This window comes from Thamnophis sirtalis, unplaced genomic scaffold, assembly GCF_051295495.1.
Source record: "Thamnophis sirtalis isolate CommonGarterSnake01/CBP01778 unplaced genomic scaffold, rThaSir2_p1.2 scaffold_1, whole genome shotgun sequence".
Lineage (NCBI taxonomy): Eukaryota > Metazoa > Chordata > Lepidosauria > Squamata > Natricidae > Thamnophis > Thamnophis sirtalis.
The window spans coordinates 43,807,502-43,832,051 of NW_028261381.1; the positions used below are offsets into that span (position 1 = coordinate 43,807,502).

Here is a 24,550-nt window from a genome sequence, read left to right on the forward strand (position 1 = left end):
AGGTGTAACCGGCACATATCCCAAGGTGCGTAAAGGCCCCTCTTGTCCAGGGTGCCACTTTCTATTTTCAGGAGCCATAAGTCCAAGAAGACTCCCAGATTGCACAGTAACCTGACTGAAACAGTAACACCTTATCCAAGATTTATTGTGGAAAAACCTTATCACCAGGAGGCTCAAATACCCAAAGCCATTCTGTTTTTAAATCGTTTGATTGCAAGCAAACTATTCATCTTTTGTTTTCAGTCTTTTTATCCAGGAGGGTAGACACATTAACATTCTAATATATTCTAGTATGCTGAATATTAATTAATGTTCTCTTTTGGCACATTTGTTTGTTCTAACTGAGTTTATAGCTTGAAATGAAATGCTTCAAGTCTGAAATTAGAGTTCTTGATATAGTTGTCACATAGTTGGACAGATGGTATGCAAATTATCTATTCTCAATTGGGTAACTATCAGTTAAAAGGAAATGACTAATTGAACTTCAAAGACAAGATGTCCTGCTCATAGCAGTCAAAACATATGACAGAATTTATTTTTGAATCGCCATAAAAAAAGAAAAATCTGAAGATCTGTTTTTGGGGTTTGGGTTTTTTATTTTTACTTCAGTACCATGTAATCTTTCTAATGGTGTAGGTAGTTTGCTTTTATTTCATTATTAATGAAGACACTGACGAAAATATTTAATAACGCTTCAGCTAACAGATTATATTGTTAAAAAAGATAAGGAATTTAAAATAAGGAGCCTCTATAAAAACATGTTATAGAATTTAAAAAATCAGCTATCTGTTATTAATACACAACAATAATGTAAAACCTTGCTCTAATAAATTTCTAGGTTCCTTTCTTATTTTCTATGTTAATATTGCCTTCGTGCTATACAACTTAGAGTTAATTTCTTTACCATCTGAAGGTTGGTAAAGATGATATGCAAATCAGTGCCCATCCCTGGAATTTGAACCAACCATTGACCTAGAAATGCAGCCTTTAAAAAATTCTATTTAACTTACACGTGTCTTTGTCAGTGTCCCTGTTTCAGACATATGCAAGGACATCTGCCCAAGTGGTGTACTTCTGTATTAAAGCCTCCAAGTTTCCCTTTTGGCCCCTAACTTTCATTATCCTTGACTAGTTGTAAATAGGAGCTCCTGTGGGCTATCATCAATCCTGATTGGTCCATAGACTAAGAGAAAATTGTTGCAGCCACGCCTCTACTCCTTCTGCCCAGTTTCCTCTCAGTCTGTGGTCCAATTAGGGTTTCTTCATAGCTCTTACTATTTTCTATGGGTTACTGTTTTTTTTGTAAGATTTACAGGAGAATTTGGCTAATTCGGTCCATTTCTCATCAAAATTTCATCAAACTTTGGAGATATTGATTCAGTAAGCGGGGGAGGTGTCGGGTTCGTCGCCTCCTCGCGTGGTGCCAGATCGCACTCGGCTGGATCCGACACTGTTTAAAATTACAGTTCCATGGCAGACAAAGTAAGAGGTGGCTTGAAAGTTAAATTATAACTGGATCATGCGGCTCTGGCCCCGGGCGGCAGGAAAAGCCCTCCATTTTAAAGAGTTTTTTTCCGACAGCCCTTCTCCTTCCCTTGCAGCGAACCAGCAGCCACCGAAGGAAGCGTTTTTCAGGAGTCGACAGTCGCGCTGGCGGGATTCTTGCAGGTGGCTCCCTGCAAGATGTCTAAGCGCGGTATTTGATTATCACTGTGTAATCCAGCGCTTTCCTCAGTTGCCCGCTATTTCTACCGAAGCGAGCAGCCGTTAATTGAAAGCGGTGGCCATTTTGAGTTGCAAGGACAAGCGCTGGCCATTTTGAACTTAAAAAAAGACTAGCGGTGGCCATTTTAGGTGTCACAAGGCTGTAGCCTTCATTATAGTGAGTTGGAAAGGATTGTAAAAGTCATTCCAGTGGAGCCGCAAGCCAATTAAGGAAAGGAGGACTGATTGAGTGGATTTTCCACAGGGTCACCAGTAAAGCAAGTGAAGATTAGTGCAGGCATGTCTTCCAGACAAGAGGGCACAGCTGGGACTCAGGGTTCTGAGGTGACAGTTGCTGGGGTGCGACCTAGGTCTATAGCCGTGAAAACACCAGCGGCACAATAACCATCCAGGACCACCTTGCGAGATGAACAAAGGCAGAGGGCCCTGGAGAAACATGGCCCGGGCAGAGCGTTTGCTGGATCAACAGAGCCGGGCAAGCAGATCTCCTTCCAGAATTTCTAGTCCTGCTTCATCTTTAGCCCTATCTCCCACTAGAGAAGGTAAAGGTACTCGAATGGATGTTTTCCTTTCCCCCTCTGTCTCCCCTAGGGCCATCCGGGAGGCGATGGGAGATCCTCTGGAGGGCTCTTCTAGAGATTTCCTCATTCCTCATCCCTTGCTGGTTCCCCAGGCGGAGCTTCCTGATATTGAAGAGATGGAGGATGATTATGAGGAACTGCAGAATTTACCCCCTAACATTCAAAGATTAAGTACTTCTGCAATATCCCATGGGATTTCCTCTGGCATGAAATCACAAGCTAAAAAATCCACAGGTTCCAAAAAACCAGCTAAGAACTGACCGGTTGGTGTGGACAAGGGGTCCAAGGTGGTTCATGTTAACCCTTGCAAGCCGAGGCTCCAGGTTCGCTCTCTTTAGCCAGTGAGGGGTCAGTTACTGGGGAGGAGCCTGTAATGGGCTGGCAATGTCTGATGATGAGGACTCAGCAAATCAGGACAACTCCTACTTTTGCCTGACTTTTCCAACCTTCTCTATTCAAACAGTTGCTCACCAGGGCAAAATCTACAACTAAATTGGGGGCCAGCACTGCTGTGGCCGCTCCAGATTCCCGTAAGGACCTAACACAAACTATGTTTGCCAAGGCAGCCCTAAATATAGAAGAGGTGCCTGCCCCACCTTTTTTTTTTAGAAGTGGTCAAAAATCAGTGGGGCCAACCTGGCACTTTCCCAAACCCTGGGGTAAATGACAGGAAGCATTACAATATGGAGCAAACCTTCTCTCAGGCCCTCCAGTGCCTGCGGTTGACACCCCTGTTGCCGTTCTGTCTTCTTCAGCAGCCGTAGTTGCAGGAGATGTGGCAGACAAGCTGAAGCCTGAGGATAAGAAACCAGAACTTATCCTTAGAAAGGGTTTTCAGGCTTCAACTTGGGCTATTAAGGCAGCAGCTGCTGCTTCCTTTTTCAATAGAACAACTCTATTGTGGCTGCAATTGCAGGAGCACACCCCCCCCCACCAGAGGATGCTCGCACAATGAAAGATCTTAACAAGATCATTGTGGCGACCCAATATTCCACCGATGCCATTCTTGATTCAGTTAAATTTGCCTCTCGAGCTTTGTCTGCCTCTAGCCTCAAGATGCCTCCTATGGTTAAAGAACTGGCAGGTTGATAATACGTCAATGTTTCACGTAACATCAGCTTCATATACAGACGAAAAGCTCTTTGGGGAATCCTTGGATCCCATTTTGGTGGAAAACAAAGAGAAAAAGAAAGTCCTCCCATCTACAGCTAAACACCAGGAATCCCGCCCAACTCCATATCGCAGATGACAATTCTACCAGCCCTCTGAACCTGACTTTCAGCAGAACAGGTATTGAGGCCCCAGGAGGGACAGATTCCAGGACAGGAATTTCTTCCAGGACAGGAATAGAGGTCGGGGTCAGGCTAAAGGGCCCTTTCAAGGGGGCGGCGGTTGCCCCTTCCGCAGAGGGAAGTGAATCAAATTCCACACATCCCATAGGTGGCTGCCTGCATCATTTTGCATCACAATGGGAACGCATAACATCGGATGCCTGGGTCCTCTCTTCTGTCCAACAGGGCCTCAGACTAGAATTCCTCACTTCTCCCCCGTCCTTCCCTTCGTCCTGGAACCCAGCTAGGTGTGAGCTGGTTAAGCTCGCAATTCAACACTTATTGGAAATTAGAGCGATACAGCCGGTTCCATTGGAGGAACAGGAGTTGGGATTTTACTCTAATCTTTTCCTGGTGCCGAAGAGTTCTGGGGGGTGGAGAGCTATCCTGGATCTGAAATGTCTAAACAGATTCATTGTATACCGCTGGTTTAAAATGGCGTCATTGGCTTCCATATTACAGGATGTTAGAAAGGGTGACTTTATGGCCTCCATACATCTCACCGAAGCATACTTACATATCCCTATCTTATCTTCCCACCGCAAATATCTTAGGTTCACTAAAGGGGGGGTTCATTATCAGTATAGGGTGTTACCTTTTGGTCTGGCCTCAGCCCCGAGGACTTTCACCAAATTCATGGCGGCTGTCGCAGCTTTACTTTGGTCCATTCCTGTGTGATTACAACTTTACCTTGATGATGTCTTGGTTCAGGCTCATACTTATGAGCAGACCGTGTGAAATGTCCAACTCACCTTCAAGACCTTGCAACGGATCGGATTCTCTGTTAATTTTGATAAAAGTTCTCTAACTCCCACCACGAGGTTGCTGTACCTGGGAGCAGTAATTGACTCCAAGGCAGAGGTGGTCTTCCTGTCCCAAGAATGTAAATCCAAATTGCAACAATTAGTTCGGGAAACCCGGGTCAGGAGGGTGGTCCCAATAGTGGATCTCTCATGTCTTTGGAGACAATGATCTCTTGCATAGGGATAGTTCCCTGGGTGCATTTTCACGCCAGGACATTACAGTGGACCTTGATCCCATATCAGAGAGAAATGATGAGCAACTCACCTTTGGCCATTCTAGTGTCTCCGCAGGTCCGCCGGTCGCTCCGGTGGTGGCTGTCAGCGGCACGAACTGGGGCTCACAGTTCAGAGAGCCACAGAGAATAACCGTGACTATGGATGCAAGTTTCTTCGGCTGGGGAGCGTTGATTGGCTCAAAGATGACGCAAGGCCTTTGGGCAAAGACAGATTTGCATCACAGCATCAACTATCTAGAGATCAAGGCAGCGCTCTCCGGTATTTCCAGCATGACTTGTATCACAAACACGTGTTACTTCTCACCGACAACATTGCCACGAAGGCACATGTGAACAGGCAAGGTGGGACTCATTCCAGGGCTCTGTGGACAGAGGCAACAGACTGATCTCATGGGCGGAGGCTCATGTGATATCGATAGTAGGAGATCACATTTCCAGGACTGCCAATCACCCGTGGCACGACAAAACTGCGCTCGTCAAAATAGTGGTGATAAAACCGCGTCGCTAAAGCCGCGATGTCATCACCGTGCGTCATCACCGCCGCGACAACAGCACGGCGACAGAAGGGCGCTTTAAAACAACGTGGCGGCAGAAAGCCAATTTAAATTAGGGTTAGGTTTAGGGTGCTGAGTGCTTCGGAAGGCGCGGATTTGCCCTCCGCGGTGATGTCATCGCGGTAGGGTCGAGTTTTTCTTAGCGCTTCAGACGGCGCAGATTTGCCTCCACACTTATGTTGGTGCAGATAAGGGCTTTGCGGTTTTGTGGTGGAACCCCAATCACCAGGCGGACTGGCTCATTCGAGCCACAGTAGACCACGGGGAGTGGCAGCTTCACCCAGAAATATTTCAGCATATTTGCCACAGATTTGGGACTCCAGTGGTTGATCTGTTTGCAACTCAGGCAAACTCTCAACTGCCAAGATTTGTGACCAGATATTGGACTCGAGCTGAGGACACGGATGCACTGAGATGCCGATGACCATTAGGCCTTCTCTACGCCTCCCCTTCCCCTTCTTCCAGGGACCATCAGGAAGATAGTATCAGAGGGGGTGGAGATAATTCTATTAGCGCCAGACTGGCCCAGGAGCCTGTGGTATGCGGACTTGGTCCAACTGTCAGTGTCTCTGCCTTGGAGAATTCCCAGGATTAGATTTGCTTGTGCAAGGGGGTGTTAATTCATCCAGAGCCTCAATGGCTCAAATTAACCGCCTGGCACTTGAAAGGGATAGTTTGAGTAGGGCACAGGGGTCTGCTAAGGTTATTTCCACCTTAGAAGCAGCCAGGCGACCTTCGACCACTAGAATATGTAACACTACGTGGTCGGCGTTTGTAAAGTGGTGTGAAGCAGCGTCTTATTAGAGCGGAATACACGTCGGTTTTAGAGTTCTTACAAGATGGGTTAGACAAGGGTCTAGCATACAACACCAAATGGCGGTGCTTTCCACCATTTTGCCAGGCAAAGGTCAGGTTCCCCTATCTCATCTTCCTTTAGTTAGGAGCTTCTTAAGATGGGCTGCCAATATTGCCCCTCCGGTGGTACATAGATTCCCTACGTGGTACTTACCTTTAGTTTTACAGGCTATGACAGAACCTCCTTTTGAGCCGATTCGCTCGGTATCTCTTCAACTTCTAATTCTGAAAGTAACTTTTTAAATTGCTATAACTTAGACTAGATGCATCTCAGAGATTGGGGCTCTGTCTTCGTGTAATGATCTATGCATTTTCCACCAGGATAGGGTAACCTTAAGGTTGGACCCTGCCTTTCTGCCGAAACGTAATACTCCGTTCCATAGGGCACAAGAGATACTGTTCCCAATTTTTCTCCGGCTCCGTCTCACTCTAGGGAGCGACTCTGGCACAGGCTTGATGTCTGTAGGGCACTGAGAATTTATCTCAAGCGAACAGCCTTGTTCCGTAAATCAGAAGCTCTTCTTCCAATTGTGACATTTGATTCACCAGTTTACTCCCTATGACCTCGAGGAAACTGGGCAGGAGTAGAGGCGTGGCTGCAACAATTTTCTCTCAGTCTATGGACCAATCAGGATGGATGATAGCCCACTGGTAGCACCTCCCTCTCTCATCATTAGAATCGACATTCAGGTAAGTACCAATGATCGTTTTGTTCTCTAACTTGCCTCCCATCCATCCCTTCGCTTTCATTCTCAGCCATACCACTTGCCTTTTCCATTCCACCAAGTTTCATTTCATCATCATGTTTTTATTAGAGGACTCTGCCACTTTAAAATTGCATTCCTTCAAGAAAAAGGGTTTTCCTTCTGATTAAATACAATATTTCAATTATTTTAAAAAACCTGTTGCTTGTTGCTTAAGGTAGATCTGTTTTGATCTTCATATGAGGAAAGTTGTTCCACCCAAACATTATGTAATTTCACAGTTACTTAGTTAAAATATATTTAGTCCAACATTTCTCATGGTAACATGCATAATCCCTTCAGCTTTATCATCTAAAGAAGTTGGAGTGAATAGATTCAAGCCTACACAGAATACTCATTAAAATTCAGATCTAAAGCTTGGCCATCACAGCTCCATATATTAAAAAGATGCTAGATGATACAGAAATCTGAATTAAGTTTTGAAAGGTGATCAAGTAGGACATGTCGATGGAAATCAGAATGTCATGAGGATTCACTTTGGATTTGAAGAGACACAAATCTAAAGCCAGTTTAGGCAAAAAGATTGCTTATATCAGTGCTTTAAGTCTTAGGGAAATCTTTTATTAAGCCATGTTAGAAAGAAATTGCTTCCTGATCATTAATTTGCAATTGAAGTAATGCTGTTTTGGTTTCACTCTAATTTGTTTTATTTTTCTCTTAGGTGTATGATTGCAGATGAGGTAAGTGCTTCCTCTCTCCCTTTTTTCCTCTCTTCCTCCTCTCTTTCTCTCTTAAACACTTGTTTTATAATCGTTTCAAACACATGATAGTTCAGAATAGTTTTCTTAACATACATACATACATATACATATACATATACATATACATATACATATACATATACATATACATATACATATACATATACATATACATATACATATACATATATATATATATATATATATATATATATATATATAGTATTTGTGCTGATAAATAAATAAAGGGAGACTAGTATAGATGTATTTCAAGCTATTTAGCTCTCATCAGCTAGCCATACCCTTACTGGGAATCGAACCTGTGCTGTATTGCATCTTAGGCAGATGTGTTAACTACTGAGCCACAGAGCTCGACTCCTTATCAGCTGAGCCAGGGTGAAAGGTATCTATTTAGATTTACAACATTGTAAACGTACAACATTGTAAAAATCTATCTATCTATCTATCTATGTATGTATGTATGTATGTATGTATGTATGTATGTATGTATGTATGTATATTCTGTGTGTTTGTGTGTGTGTGTCTGGCCATGGTGTGGAGCTTGAAGTGTCACTCTTCAGCAGCAGCGCTTGACTGAAATAGAGCTGGGGAGGGGGTGTTGCTGCAGTTGACTGAAGGCCTCAAGCCTGTACTTCAGCTCCAACATTGCTGTCCCCGCTGTGGAGAATCATTGTTATTGTTGTTTAATCACTGTCATGGCCGATTCTTTGTGACACCATGACCATAGCACACCCTTCCATACTCCACTGTCTCCCAGAGTTTGCCCAAATTCATGTTTATTGCATCCATGACACTATCTAACCATCTCATCCTCTGCTATCCCCTTCTTCTCCTTTTGTCTTCAATGTTTCCCAGTATCAGGTCCATGTCCCATGAGTCCTCCCCTCCCATTTGGTGGACAAGTATTTGAGCTTCAGCTACAGTTTCTCTTCTTCCAAAGAACAGTCAGGAAATCCTGATTTTCTTCAGGATTGTCTTTTCCAGCACCACAAACATCTTTTGCAGGGTGGCAAAATTGGCAGAGATGGGGGAGAAAGGCAAGGAGGGAAGCCCCTGCAATTGTAAGTGGAGGCAGGCTGTCAAGTGCCCAAATTTTTGATCAGGTAGCTGCTTGGGCCTCATAACTTCGGAGATCAGCATAAGTACTTTTTGTTCACCATAACTTTGCACAGTCCCTGGATGAATGGCAAAGATCAGCCCCTTTATCAGACAGAGATGCTGTGGAAGGATAGACTGCATGAGGAGATTATAAACCTGCCTTCCTTTCCTCCTCCTTGGCCCTCCCTCATTGTCAGGATGAATCAGTTGACATTCAAACAACAGGGTTAGAGAGTTAGGGAAGCAGAAGACAAGACAAGATGGGTGCTCTGCAGCCACAGGTCTTGTGAAGAATAGGCTGAATCAAGACATCTCAAAGCCCAGGATTAAAAGTAACAAGTAAAAACTAAAGGGTAGATGGGGAGAAATCTTTTTTTTCCCCTTTCCCTAGATCTGAAGTGTAGAGAAAGTTATTCTAGATGTGTCCCTCAGCTAGAGGCAAGCTGTGGAAGATGAGAAGAGCCAGGAAGCCCAGCCAGGAACACACAGCAGGAGTGGCAAAGACAAAAGTCAAGACTTTGACAGAACAGAAATAGAAAACAGACGCCATAGACAGATTGAACTCTGTAGAAAGATTATACTGATATAGAGAGTAACCATAGAGATATATGCAGAGTTGTTCTATGATTGAACCACGTTTTTTAATTAACACATGGAAAAAACACTGCTTAAATAAGACCACTCTTTCTATTTACTTTTGTGAGCAGTGTTTCCTAAGTTTGTGAGCTGAAAAATAACTTCTTGCCTTAACCCCAATTAATCCAGTTAACCCCAGTTAAATAATTAATTCCTGGTTTTGTTTAACTTGGCACCCCATATCTGCTACACCCAGGATGGCCAACCTATGGCACAGGTGGCACGCAGAACCATCTCTGCGGGCATGCCAGCAGTTGCCCCAGCCCAGTTCCACTGCACATGCGCACACACCTCCCACCAGCCAGCTGGTCTTCGGGTCTCTGCCACGCATGTGGGGTATGTGCGTGTGCATATGTGGGAGTAGGGCGCATGCTCATCACATTGCATTTTGGGACTTCACGCTTGTTTTGGCTTCTAGGTTGATACAGGAGGCCTTCCAGACCCAAAATGTGGCATGGGGGCACACGGGGAGGTCATGCGTGCACGCACTTGGGGAGGGGCATGTGGGGATGGAGGTCACACACGAATTCCAAGTGTGCGCTATTGTGCATGCATGCACGCACTTTCGGCATGCAATAACAAAAAGGTTAGCCATCACTGTGCTAGATCATGGTTGTCCAAACTTTTGGCTTGCCTGAGCTACATTGAGTGAAGAGGAATTGTCTTGGGCCACATATAAAATATACATAAATAACAAACTTCCTTTATTTTAAATATTTTTTACTATTATCTTGTGGAGCTGCATTACTAGCTGTCCAAGGCCACATGTGGGCTACAGGTTGGGCATCTGTGCTAGATGCTTAATGACGAAGATAGTCCTTACCAACATGTACTGTATTAATAGCTATACTAAACAAACATGGGGATAGAGTGGAAGGGAGAGAAGTTGAAGGGCTGTAAAACTTGCCCAATGAAAGCAATCCCTTAATGAAAATGCCATGACATTTTCTCCTCACCAGTGTTTTGACTCACCTATCTCTGATGCTGTAAGAACTGTATTTGAATTTTCTAAATCTATCAATGCCTCAATCTTGATTGATTATACTGAACTATACAGTTCTGCTGAAATGCACAGTTCAGTATCACCTGCAAATGCTAGAGCCAGAAATAATTTCTTAAGATAAAAGATATATAGAGGACAGAAATGAACATATAGAAGTGGTTCTCTTTTAATGATGATTTGTCAACCACTGTTGAAAGTTACGATTGCACTGAAAAATGCACTTACGACGGTCATCCCCATGGTTACATTGCACTTATGACTATCATCCCCATGGTTACATTGTGATTTGGTTGCTTGGCAACTATTACACATTTACAATAGTTACAGTGATCTGCACGATGATTGCCATTATGACCTTTGCAACTTGCTTCCAAGAAGCAAAGTCAATTGGGATGCTGGTAAGAGGTGGCAAATCACAATTCCATGATGCTTAATGACTACATGTGATTCTCTTAACATGTGCAACTAAGACTGCTGTTGTAGGGAGATCACATTCATTTTGCTTAGCAATGGAATTGTGGATCCCAATTAGTCTCTAAGTGAGGACTATCTGTGAATTAGAGATATAGAGTAGGAAGATATGAAAATAGGGCAAAACTGGATTTTAAAGAATATAGATATAGTCTAGATTAGAAAATAATTAAAATAAAATATAATTTTAGTTATAAGATACTGGCTTCTGATATAGTTGAAGGTACTTATCATTTCCTTTTTTTGTAAGTTTTCCTTGTTTTATAAACTAAAAGTCTCCCCCAGCCATTTAAGAGAGATACAAGAAAACCAAGTTTCCAGTGCTCTGTGTCTCTATTGAATCTGGGTCAATCTGGTTATTTTTAGTTGAGAAAACAACCTGCGACAGATGCCTTAAACTCAAGATAAAATTCTGAAATCCTTTCCAAAGCTTACCTTACTAATAATAATAGTGGTGCCTGCCCAAGAATATTTTGGAATGTGGTTGCTATAACAAATTTAATAAACTAATAACAATAATGCCATAATTTGGGTACAGGCAGTTCTTGAGACTCCTAGGGTGGCCCATGTTATACTATTATTTCGCAAACTGCATTGACTGCTGATTTGCTTCTGGGTGCAGTTCAAGGTGTTGGTTATTATCTTTAATGCCCTTCGAGGCATGTGTCTAGTTATCTGAAGAACTGTCTTGCTCCAGTGGAATTGGCCTATCTCACCCTTGCCAGCAGAAGAGGCATGATGCAGACCCTATCAGTCAAGGAAGTTTGGCTGATGGAGTCCAGGAGAACCGTTCCTGTCCTTTGGAACATCATACCCCCAACATGAGATCTGCACCCACCCTTTTGACTTTCCATAAGGGCCTAAAGACCTGGCTCTGCCAGTTGGCCTGGGACCCCAATGGAGGTGCACCACTCCGAAGGTGGTTGTTGGATTAGGAAAGACTACGCCCCTCCCTGTATACTTTGTGTTCCCTCCCTTCCTATCTTTTTAACAGTATTTATTACTGCTGTTATATTTTGCTTTATTATTTTTGTGTGTAGTAGTTATAATGTTTGTAAACCACCCAGAGTGTTCTCTGGGCAAGATGGGTAGCATATAAATTAAACAAATAATTTGGGGAAGAATGGGCATGCTGCTTTATTAACAATTTTGACGCCTCCGGTTGAATGCACACTTATTTTGTTGATTTTGGTAGCTACACACATATTGTGTAAGGAACGGTCCATTTCGCTGGAGAAATATTCATGAATATATTCATTATCACTCAATTACCACATTTACAATTACACTGATTTAGTTTTAGAGAAATAGTGTGAATGAAGATGACAAAAGAACTCTATTTATAACTGAATATATGTATGCAGTCTTTTAATTACATGCTAGCATGTTTGTTTGTTTGTTTATAACTTATTTTCTCCCTATCTTGTATCCAATGACTTATATCCAGTTAAACAGTCATAGAATTGCAGGAGAATCTTCTGAGTGATTGACAACTGGTTGAGCAACAATAAACAAAGGGTAGAAATAAATGGATAATTTTCACAATAAAGGGAGATAAGTGTGGCCCAAGGATCTGATTTAGGTTCATTGTAATTTTACCAGTTTTTCAACAATTTAAAATTAGGCATATCAAGTGTTGTCAAATTTGCAGATGGCACAAAATTTATTTAAGATGGCGAAAACACAATTGTTCAGTGTAAAGCTCCAAAGAAGTGTCCCAAGCTTAATGACTAGAGTGCTAAGGGACAAATGTAATTTTTGGTATTCATGTGTTCAAGTAGAAAATGTGATTACTTCACAATTATTTTATACTGATAGATTGGTCAGCTACTGTTGCACTTGCAACAACCCTAGTATATCTGTATCTAGTTATGCTTTAGATGAAAAGCTATCACAAAAAGTATATTTTTCTCCTTTCAATTGATTGCATTTTAGATGGGTTTGGGGAAGACTATCCAAGCAATAGCTGTATCATACCACTATAAAAATGAATGGCCTCTGTTAATAGTGGTGCCCTCATCCCTGAGGTACCCTTGGGTTGATGAAATGGAAAAATGGATTCCGGACCTCTGTCCAGAGGATATCATCGTTGTACAAAATAAAACTGACATTTGGTGAGTGCTATATTATCAATGGCATTATTTTTAAAGGGGGTACCAGATGGTTTAATCTCCTTTCTTGTTAGACAGGACAGGGTACGTACAATCTCGGGCTCTTTCAGCAGAAAATGGAAAAACTGACATTTGTTTTGAAGAATTGGAATTAATAAACTGCTTTCCAATGCTGGAGCGCTAATAGAAAAATGACATAATAAGCTGGAAGACAGAATAAGAGCTGTGTTATTTTTGCTCCCCTTGTTTTTGAGGCCCTGATTGGGGTTATATCATACAGTTACATCATACAGTTTGCCAATGCGAATATTTTGTCTTAAGTTTTTAAAAGAGATGAGCCAAACAGTTAGACTATGATTTGAATGGTTGATCTAAAAAAAGCAAGTGGAAACCATTCCTTGCCAGTAGTGGCAGTTATTAGGTGAGAGGAGGAAGACAGGAGGCTCATGTTTGTATGATTGGTATTAATTATATCATGCAATTTAAAAAAAACCTTTTCAATATTTGCTTTCATTCCTTACTATGTTGATTTTCAAAGACTTAAAAGGACTGGGCAATGCTTTGTGTTTAAGAATGTATGCTGCTGTAGGTAATGAGTTGAAGGCTCCGGTTTCTACAGACACACAATGAATTTCTTTGCTTCCCAAATAAGAGTTCTGTGTTTTAAATATTCGAACTCTAGCCATCCCTTTGGGACCACTAGCACATGAGGGGAAGCTGATGCAGCACTGTCCTAGATACTGCTGCCCTCCGAGCTTTCCAGTTAATTTCAACTCTCACAGCTAAAGTGACTCACACGTAATCTGGAGACTTTGCAGTCTCACTGGCTAAAATAAATGGTTTTTTTTACTATTCAAAAATAGCTCTTTATGATGATCACCTTGGTAACTGTTTATTCTGTTCATCATAGGACAGTGTTGGCGAACCTTTTCAGCACCAAGTACTGAAATGGTAGTGCACACATGCGCATGAGGGAGTGCCGGAAACTGGAAGAATAGGTCCCCAGCACCCATGCATGGGAGCACCAAAAACCGGAAGAGCAGTTCCCTGGCAAGCATGTGCACACCGGGAAGCAGACCTTCCAGTTTCCAGTGTGCGCATATGCACCAGTCACCTGGTCTTCTGGTTTTTGGCACACATGTATGTGTGAAGACCAGCTGGCCGGTGCATATGTGTGCGCCGGAAACCAGAAGTTCAGCTTTCCGACACACACATGCACACCAGGGAACTGCTCTTCCTGTTTCCAGAGCTCTTGTGCACGAAAACCAGCGCTGGACCCCAGAAGAGCAATGGGCAATGGCTGGCATGCCTGGAGAGATGGCTCTGCATGCCACTTCCAGCATGTGTGCTGTAGTTCGCAATCACTGCCATAGGATGAATGGATCTAATTTACTAAATTTTGTTTTAAAGAAATTAGTGGGATATTTGAAACAAGATGCTTGTGAACAAACCATCTTATGCCTTAGTGTAGCAACCACCCCTGACCTTAAAGAGATTAATAATATTGGTCATTTAAGAACCTTTGAAAGAAGCACTTGTCACTTAAGATTTTTAATAGCAACTTTTTTTATACTTCTAAATTTTCTGAAGCCCTTTGAGTTGATAGTCTAAACATGTTTAAATATAAATGAAGTTATGCATGAGACATATATTCAAGCAATAGGATATGCTATGATGATTAATGTGAACATAGTTTAGTCACTATTTTCTTTTTCTTCTTTTCATTTTCTAGGCAAATACCTAAAAGCAAAGTGACTATCCTGGGTTATGGCCTCTTAACGTCAGATGCTCATGTTTTAATAGATACTTTATGCAAGCAGAAATTCAAAGTAGTAATAATTGATGAGTCCCATTACATGAAATCCAGGAATGCAGTTCGTAGCAAGATTTTGCTGCCTATTGTACAGAATGCTATTCGAGCTATTCTCCTCACCGGAACTCCTGCTTTAGGAAGACCTGAAGAGGTTCTGAAACCATGTTCAAAACCTATGAAATGCCATGGTGAAACAATTATGGGAGGATAAGGATGTGCTTTGGGTGTACATGCTTCTCTATCCCTTGCATGTTCAAATTCCCTTTCGCACTCTGATTGGTGGTAAACATAGGGTTGTTATTTCAGATGTCTGGTTTCTAATAATGGTATATTCAATCATAATTACCGCATATGTTTTGGCATCCGAGAGTTGATGCATGCTGGAAAGTGATGGGAAAAAAATAGAGGAGAGAAGAGTGGAGAAATCTGATTTAATTTGAATTGTTAAAATAATTTTTGGAGTAAAGATGCAGCTTTAATAACGCACCTTAGTACCTGCATTAATAACATTACTGATGCTATTTGGGAAGTACCCTATTTCCCCGAAAATAAGACCTTCCCGGATAATAAGCCCAATCGGGCTTTTGAGTGGATGCGCTAAAATAAGCCCTCCCCTAAAATATTTAAACTCATGCGCAGCTGGTCCCCGCCATTTCCTGTGGGAAGGAAGGAACATGCCCCACATGCACCTGCCATTCACGTGGAATGGCCTCACGGAGGCTGCTCCTGCAAATCCTAGCTACTGCACCCCTTCTCTTAGTGGTGGCCGCAAAAAGAGCGGCAGACCCAGCGACGCTAGTGCTGGCAAGAGTATGTCAGAAATGGACAGAACTTCCAGCCCTCTCCAGATCAGCTGATCCACAAGCCACAGGCCAAAGTTAAGGAGCCTCCTGCACCTCCAAAATAATAAGACCTGCCTGAAAATAAGGCCAAGCATTATTTCGGGAATCAAAACAGGGAAGCATGGTATCATTGATTTTTACCTCAATAATAGATGAAGTTATGTTGATTAAAGTCTTAGTAAAAAATGGGCTGGACTAAAGATGGGCTTCAGTTAGGATTTCTGACAATGAGCATTTTAAAAATATTTATTGTAATTCCAACAGCTTTTCATGCAACTAGAAGCACTTTGTCCACAGAAATTTGGCACATGGATTGAGTATGCAAAAAAATACTGCAATGCACATGTCAGGTAATGACTTCTTCATCCTTTTATACATAGATGTATTTATGGTGTACAGTTCCAATTTGGTATAATGATTAAGGCATAAGACTAGAAACTAGGATACTTGAGTTCTACTCCCACTTTAGACATAAAGCCATTGGAGTGAACTTGGCCCAGTCACTTTCTCTTAACCCTAAGAAGGAAGCAATGGCAAGCCATTTCTGAAAAACCTTGCCAGGGAAACTTCAGAGATTCATCCAGGCAATCTCTGAGAATCAGATGTGATTGAATGGAAAGAGGAAAAATTATGATGTAATCTTGCAAACTGAAGTTAGTTCCAGTATGCAAAAATTTGAAGAAAAATATTTATTGTACTGTTTATAACAATAAGCATTACTTGTTATCAAATGTGAGGAAATAACTGAGCTGTTGCAAACTTAGCTTTAAAAATTTATTTTTATTACTTTAAGGTAATACTAGAAAAACTGTAGTTAATTTGTTGTATAACTTCCTAGTGCAAAATGCCCGTGTGTAAGTCTAAATTTTGCAAAACAAAATTTCTCCCTTTTCTCTCATAACTCATGCACTGCTCACATGGATGGGACCTCTGGATGTGTGCTTTTGGGGTTTTATTGTGATAGTGATGGCTTGGAAACATTCTGTCCATGATTACCTCCAAACAATTCTATATCAGTGCATGGGTTTGTCACATATTCTACTGCAGTGATCCCCAACCTTTTCCGGAGGAATTTTGCAGGATTAGCCAGGATTGGGTATTGTGATGTCCAGTTGGCCTCGCGACAGTGTTAATTTGAAGCCATGCCTCTGTGCTCTTTTCTTCTGGTTCTCAGTTTCAACTCTGTCTGGCCGAAGAAAGAAAGGTTGCTTTTGGTTCCAAAAACAATCCAGTGCCATCCTGCAAATTCCTTCTCCCTGCCTTCTTCCCTTTGCCTCTATCTGATACCTGGAAGCCTCCCCTTGGTGTGGCTTGCTCCCGGCCACCAGTAAGGAATTTAAAAGTTGCTCCTTGGGGCTTTAGAGGCAGGACGCCATTACAGCGGCCATTTTGGGGCCTCAATTCTTGCAGGCTGCATGGGCTGGGACAGAAGCTACTATGAAGCCTCGTTTTCATCCCTACCTTCCTGGATGGCCATCCTTTTTACAGCAGTCAGGTTTCTATTCCAACCTCTTTGTCGTTCCGAAGAGTTCAGGGGGATGGAGGGCGATTCTGGATCTTAAACTGCTAAATTTTCACTTAGTCTATAGAAGATTCAAGATGGCATCACTTAAATCCATCTTGGCGGGGGTCAGGCGCGATGACTTCATGGCCTCCATCGACCTGACAGAGGCTTACCTCCGTATCCCCATCTTCCTTGGCCATCGTAAGTATCTCAGGTTCTCATATTTAGGTAGCCACTATTGTAACGTGTGGGTTGTTGTTGTGAGGGAATCGCTTGTCACCTGTGTTATAATAAAGATCTGTCTTGCACATGGCTACTGCGTGTCAATTCCCTCACAACAACAACCCACACCTCCTGCAAGACAGATCTTTATTATAACACAGGTGACAAGCGATTCAAACGTTCCCTGCAACTGTCAGGGTATTTATACTAGCACTCAGACCAACTGTCAAAACGACCAACCAATCAGGTCGCAGCTGGTATTTGCATATTGAATATGCAACAGCCACTACCAGTATAGGGCCCTACCGTTTGGTTTGGCGTCGGCGCCTCAAACCTTCACTAAGGTCCTAGCAGCAGTGGTGGCTTACCTCCGTGAGCGCCCTGTCAGGCTCCAATGCTATCTCGATGACTTCTTAGTCCAAGCAGCATCGTTTGAGCGGGTGAGGGAGGATCTTTTGTTGGTGGTATTTACCCTACAGCACTTAGGTTTTTCGGTTAACCTAGATAAGAGTTCCCTCATTCCCGCCACCAGGATTCCTCACATGGGGACCATCATAGACTCTAAGCTGGGGAAGGTGTTCCTGTCCCATGACCGTAAAGTTAGTTTGTTAGCCTTAGTTAGATAAGTTAGAAGTCAACGTTTTGTTCCTGTAGTAGTGCTCTCCAGCTTGCATAGACGTGGTGTCTTGGGCTCGTCTGCATGCGAGGCCGCTCCAGTGGCATCTCCTCCACATCAGGTCAAACTCCAGCAATACCAAGGAAAAGATTCCAGTGACACCACAGGTGCAGCTGTCGTTGAGGTAGTGGCTCTCCCCAGCACTACACGAGGGCTGCGAGTTCAGGGAGCCTGAGCGCCTCATCCTGACAACGGATGCCAGCTTGTACAGATGGGGAGCTCTCTTGGAGTCCCGGATGGTGCAGGGGCATTGGAACTGGTTGGACCTCCAACACAATATAAATTGGCTGGAACTGCAAGCGATTCACTTGGCATTGCGGCACTTCAAGGACCATGTTCGGGATCAAGACGTCTTGGTGCTGACCGACAACATAGCGGCAAAGGCCCACGTCAACCGACAGGGCAGCACACACTCCAGGGCTCTTCGAACCAAGGCGATGGCACTCGGCACCTGGGCGGAGAGGCATCTTTGATTTCTCAGGGCGGAGCACATCACAAGAGTGAACAACCATCAAGCCGACTGGCTCAGTCGGGCCACAGTTGACCACAGGGAATGAAGCCTTTCTCCAAAACTGTTCCAGGACATCTGCTCCAGGTTCGGCCATCCGGAGGTGGACCTGTTTGCCACACCATAGAACGCTCAGGTGGATTGGTTCTTCTCTCGGTTCCCGGCTCGGGGGACGGAGGGAGTCAACGTGCTTTGGATTCCGTAGCCAGAGGGCCTGCTCTACGCTTTCCCTCCCCTTCCCCTTCTCCCTGGGGTAGTTCGGAAAGTGATATCAGAGAAGGCGGAGCTCATCTTAGTAGTGCCCTACTGATTTGCGGACGTAATGTGCCTGTCAGTATTACACCCGTGTAGGATCCCGGGAGGGATGTGGACCTCAGACGGGAACCTCGTGCACCCCGAGCCACAGTGGCTACAGCTAGCCGTGTGGAGCTTGAGCGGGAGCGCCTAAGGGCCACCCAGCTTTCACAGAGGGTGATCTCCACAATTGAGGCTTCACGCAAGGGTTCCACCACTAGGATTTATGATTTCACCTGGCAGATCTTTGCAGAGTGGTGCCAGGTCTCGGGAGAGAATCCTCGCGAGGCTTTGGTACCGCACGTCTTGGAGTTCCTCCAAGATGGATTGGATAGGGGGCTCTCACATGGCACCCTCAGGAGACAGGTGGTGGCCCTCTCCACGGTTATTCGGGGAGAGGGGCTCCTTCCACTTTCCCAGGTCCCGTTAATTAAGAGGTTTTTGAAGGGTGCGGGGAATCTTCGTCCCCCGGTTGTCCACAGGTTTCTGACATGAAGCCTCACTACGGTTCTCCAAGCAATGACAGGAGCACCATTCGAACCTCTGAGGACGGTTGACCTGAAGTTTGTAACTCTTAAGGTAGTGTTCCTTGTGGCGGTCACCTCAGCCCGTCGCATCTCTGAACTGGGGGCGTTGTCCTCCAGGTCAGATCTTTGTACATTCCACAATAATCAGGTCGTCCTGCGACTGGATCTGACCTTTATTCCCAAGGTTAATTCCCTTTTCCACAGATCACAGGAGGTGGTATTACCCGTCTCATGATAGGGAGCGCCTTTGGCACTGGCTGGATGTCAGGCATGCCTTGCGCATTTACCTGAGGCGCACGGAGGGCTTCAGGAAGTCTGAGGCGCTCTTTGTTTCCTTTTATCCGTCTTCCCTGGGGAAGAGAGTGTCCTCCTCGGCTATAGGGAGGTGGATCAAACTGGCCATCACATTGGCCTATGAGATTCAGCACCTTCTGGTGCCCCAGGGCATCACAGCACACTCCACCAGGAGTGCGGCTACCTCGGCGGCCTTGGCCACACAGGCGCCTAGGCGCCCTGCGAGATTTGCAGGGCGGCTAGGTAGATGTCCCCGTCTCCCTTAATCAGGCACTACAGGTTAGACGCGTTTGCATCGGTTGATGCGGCGTTTGGTCGTGGGGTGTTACAACATGTTGTAGCGCATGAGGATCCCAGGACCAATAGTGCCCCCCCCGAGGGGCGTTAACTTGGGTATGTCCCAATCCTGGCTAATCCTGCAAAATTCCTCCGGAAAATGACAGTTGGTCCTCCCTGAACTGTTGTTTTAGGAGATTTTGCAGGATTAGCCAGGTTCCCGTCCTAGTGTTGGTCCAGGGGTTGGGGGAGTTCAGGGGGTAGGGTGTGTTCCCTTATGACTTGTTTTCAGGTGTTTTGCAGTGGTCTTGACTCGTTGAAACTGGGAACCAGAAGCAAGGAGCACAGAGGCTTGGCTTCAAATTAACTCTGTCTCGAGGCCAATTGGACATCACAATACCCAATCCTGGCTAATCCTGCAAAACCTCCTAAAACAATAGTTCAGGTAAGACCAAATGTCATTTGTAGTTTGGCGGCCTAGCTGAGGGCGGAGGGGAGAGGGGAACTGGACCGTGTCAGTGTTGGGCTGGCGTGCATGCATGTTCACGCAGCCCAATTTGCATGAGTGTCAGGTGGCGCTCATGCACAACTCAACTTGCCCAACTCTGCTGCTCATGTGAGTTGATCTGCATGCGGACCAGCCCACATCACATAGCCCAGTTGCAAATGGGCTGCAGCCCGGTAGTGGGCTGCAGCCCAGAAGTTGGGGATCCCTGTTTTATTGCTTTGATTTGAGTCATAGAACTGTGGGACACCATCAGACTCGAGACTTTCTAAGCCGCCTTAGCTTTATTACCATTAGTAACAAAATATATAGGCAAAACAAACTGCTATTTGCACCTACTATATTAAACTATAACATTGCTTAAGTATGAATCATAACATAATGATATTTAAGATTTGGATGAATGCCGTGGGTATATTGTATTTACCTCCTTTGGAAAGAAGCTCGTATGAACATATATATCTAATTTAATAAGAAATAAATGGTACGGTGTTTTAAATTAGCTGTTCTATTTTTATTGTTCTTGTTCCAGATATTTTGGTAAAAGACAACAGTGGGACTGCAGAGGAGCTTCAAATTTAGATGAACTGCATGAATTACTAAGCAACGTAATGATTAGGCGAATGAAAAGTGAAGTTTTAACACAATTGCCACCTAAAATTAGGCAACGGATACATTTTGATCTTCCTAAAAATACTGCTAAAGTAAGATGATATTAACGTGAGAAATATGTCAATCATGATCTATTTCAATAGGTACAATGACTTTGGGAAGTATACAGAAGCATGGCCATGTTCCAAAAGTTATCATTGAAGGGTTGCATAGGTTCAGTAGTTCTGCTCAGTTTTGCTATTATAGGGAACCTAACTGGTTCCTTGTAAAATACGAGGTCATATAGGGTAAATAGAACATTATTCTGACTTAAAAACAGCTTTACCGGCAGTGGGATATTATTTTGTGGTGGAAATTCTGATAGATAAAGTGCTGATGATAAATAGAATGTGGACTCAAGGATCGAGGCTCTGTTTTAAATAGTGTAATAAATATGCATTTTCCCAGGATAATCTGGCTGCTGAAAATTCGGTTATTTAATTTCAGGAATTCTTTGGCAGGTGCTGGATGAGTGCCCTTATGCATGCATTCCAAAGCATATTTTCTGCTTTTTCTCCTCAAATCCAAAGGCCCACACAGCCCTAGCAACTATAGCCAATAGCCAATATTTGAATAAGTATAATTTATATTGCATGTTCAGAAAAAAAAAATGTAATATATATGCACATCACAGAAAAAAAAACAGTACAATAAGGTGCATAGTGATTCCTTTACATTTCTAAAATATTGTGATATTACTGAATACACATAATACATTATCTGAGTAACACATACAAAGAAGTATTTTAGCAAGATAATATAAATGCAGTGCTAAGAAACAATTTACATAGCGATTTTGATTTAAATAGTATTCTAGTTTTGAAATGTTCAAAAACATGGTTTTGTTTATGATTGAAATAGAATGAGTTATACTTCCTATTTTATTATTTTTCTCTCAGTCTTTTAGTAAATTTCCATACATGGTAGGAATTTATCAATGACCGCGTAATGCATTGACATTGCTAACCGAAAAAGGTTAGAGTCTATTGTTCTTTGTTGAGAAAACATGGTATGATTCAGAGACAATGTAATTGTTTTGCCTTTTCACATTTTTGCCTCCAAATGTTGCTTCCTCCTATGCAGGAATTAAATACTAGCTTTGAAGAGTGGGAGAAGTTAATGAGGGCTTCAAATTTAGACTCTACTAAAGATGACTTTGTCCAAGTGATGAGTCTAATTACACGTATGTTTAAGCAGACTGCCATTGCCAAGGTAATCCTGAAATGCTTTGTGAGTGTTATTAAAATGTAGTAGCTATTTCTATTCTGCTTTTCTCTAACACTCAGCCCGATAAAGATTATTCATTTTATTTTTTAATTTTTTTAAATTTACAAGGCTGGCCAGCTCTACAACAACTTGAGTGGTTCATAATTAAAAAATACCAGCAAAATACAGTAAATGATAAACCCCAAACTTCTGGGGGGAGCAAACTCAACCGTCTTGTCTCCCCAAATATAGAAGACACACCGTTTACTCAAGCCAAGGCTTGGAAGAAAAGCCAAGTTTTCAAGGCCTTTCTAAGCACAGTCTGGGGGGAGGGGGGATGGTATTCCAAAGGGTACTATAACAAAAGAGACACCTCTTCCTGCATAAAGTGGTATTCGGATTATAAGCATCCAGATTTTTATAACAAAAAGATTTTGAAACCAGAAAGAAATATTTTTCCATCGGTAAGATGCCCAGATCCAGCAAAAGTTTCTATGAATAGATCAACGTGGGAGACAGCTTCCAAATTAAATTCTACTTTTAATTTGTCCATAAACTGCCTCATCTTAATATATATTGTCAAAAATATACTTAAGATGTAATAAGTACTTGATTTTACTTTACTTAAAGTTTTGTATGATAACAAATATATGATCTGACATTTAACTAGTATTACTTGATCCTTAATAACAGCACTTGAATATTAATTTCAGGAACTGTGAGTGATAATCTTTTTATCAAACTGGACTTCTCTAGTTACCGTGTTTTCCCCAAAATAAGACAGTGTCTTATTTTATTTTGACCCCCGAAATAAGCACTTGGCTTTATTTTCGGGGAGCCTTATAATTTTTCAGATGTAGGAGGCGGCGAGCGTGGTCACCTCGTGGCTGCTGCTGTGTTGCAATATGAAGCGGTATATAAGTCTACTGCTATACTATACTATTTTCGGAGAGTGCTTATTTTCAGGGGAGGGTTTATTTTAGCGCATGCGCTCAAAAATCCAATTGGGCTTATTATCTGGGGAGGTCTTGTTTTCAGGGAAACAGGGGATATAATACAATAGATGCCATAGTTTGCTTTTTCCTAGCCTGAATCTATATTTGATTACATACATAGATTAAAAAAGAAGTTAATTGTTTGTTTATGCTGTTTTAATTTATAACTTAAGTTACCTCAGTATTTTGTTGTCGTCCCTTTGCCTTTCCTTTTCCCGATAATTACAATAAGATTCCAACATGCCTATATATTTTAGGCAGGTGCAGTAAAGGATTATATTAAAATGCTTCTGGAGAATGAAGAACTGAAGTTTCTGGTCTTTGCTCATCATTTAAGTATGCTGCAGGCATGTACAGAGGCAGTGATTGAAAGGAAGGTAAATATGCTTTATGGAATTAGATTGCTATTGGAGGCTCTTATTAAAATGTAAACGTGAACATCATAGTTACAAAAAAAAAAGGGTAAGCTTGTGTCTGTACTGTCTTGACTACCAACATATTTTCCACTGTGGCATATTTTAAAAATCTCTATAAAATAAACAATTATTAAGTGAAAATTAGCAGTTATAAGCAGATAGCACTGCATACATTAGCTTTACTCAGCATGGCACTTTCCACCTATGTTGGGGCTGCAATTTCAAAATATCCAGTTAGCCATATAACAGTCCCAAAATGTTTGGGAGGGGTGCCAGAAAGAGGAAGATCCTACTCCATTGTTATTCACTTATAGTAAATAAGTGACTCATTACAACTTGTTGGAAGGCCAACAGCAGTGTACTAAAGACTTAATTCTGGAACAATGTAGGAGGTTATAGTACTCAGATTAATAAAGTTTAGTCCATGTAAAGACCACAGAGAAAGTATTGTTGTCCAAGCCCACAATCTGGTCTTAGCCCACTGCAGCTTTCCCCTTTCCTCTAAAAGTGTTGCTCAACTTTGGATCTTATCGTACTATCAAGTATCATATACTCAAGTATTATATATCGTGTGTGCTTTGATGTATGTGATTGCCATCAAGATAGTGTTGATTCTTAATGACAAATAAAGTATCTATCCTTATCCTGACCCTTTGGTTTTCCAAGAGTTGAACCATCACTATTGTAATAAAGTCCATTCACCTTGTTGCTGGTTGTTGCTCTACTTTCCTTCCACGTTTCCAAGCATTCTGGATTTTTCAAGAGAGCTGGGTTTTCACATAATATGGTCATGTAGCATAATTTCAGCCTGGTCATTTGTGTTTCAATAGAAAAGTCTTAGTCTGATTTGTCTGATGATCTTTTTGCTTGTTTTCTTGGTGTCCATGGTATTCTCAGGAGTCTTTCCCAACATCAGAATTCAAAACTCTTC

The 24,550-nt window shown here is 42.6% G+C and overlaps 1 protein-coding gene across 1 annotated transcript in view; it reads left to right on the forward strand.

Moving 5' to 3' along the window:
* Positions 1 to 24,550, forward strand: part of ZRANB3 (zinc finger RANBP2-type containing 3) — an 80,656-nt gene that overhangs the window by 18,443 nt on the left and 37,663 nt on the right. The window contains exons 3-9 of the mRNA XM_087711137.1: positions 7,511 to 7,529; positions 12,715 to 12,893; positions 14,623 to 14,854; positions 15,810 to 15,895; positions 20,884 to 21,055; positions 22,086 to 22,214; positions 23,461 to 23,580. Coding sequence (XP_087567263.1) covers positions 7,511 to 7,529; positions 12,715 to 12,893; positions 14,623 to 14,854; positions 15,810 to 15,895; positions 20,884 to 21,055; positions 22,086 to 22,214; positions 23,461 to 23,580 — 937 coding nt within the window. The remainder of the gene's footprint in view (positions 1 to 7,510; positions 7,530 to 12,714; positions 12,894 to 14,622; positions 14,855 to 15,809; positions 15,896 to 20,883; positions 21,056 to 22,085; positions 22,215 to 23,460; positions 23,581 to 24,550) is intronic.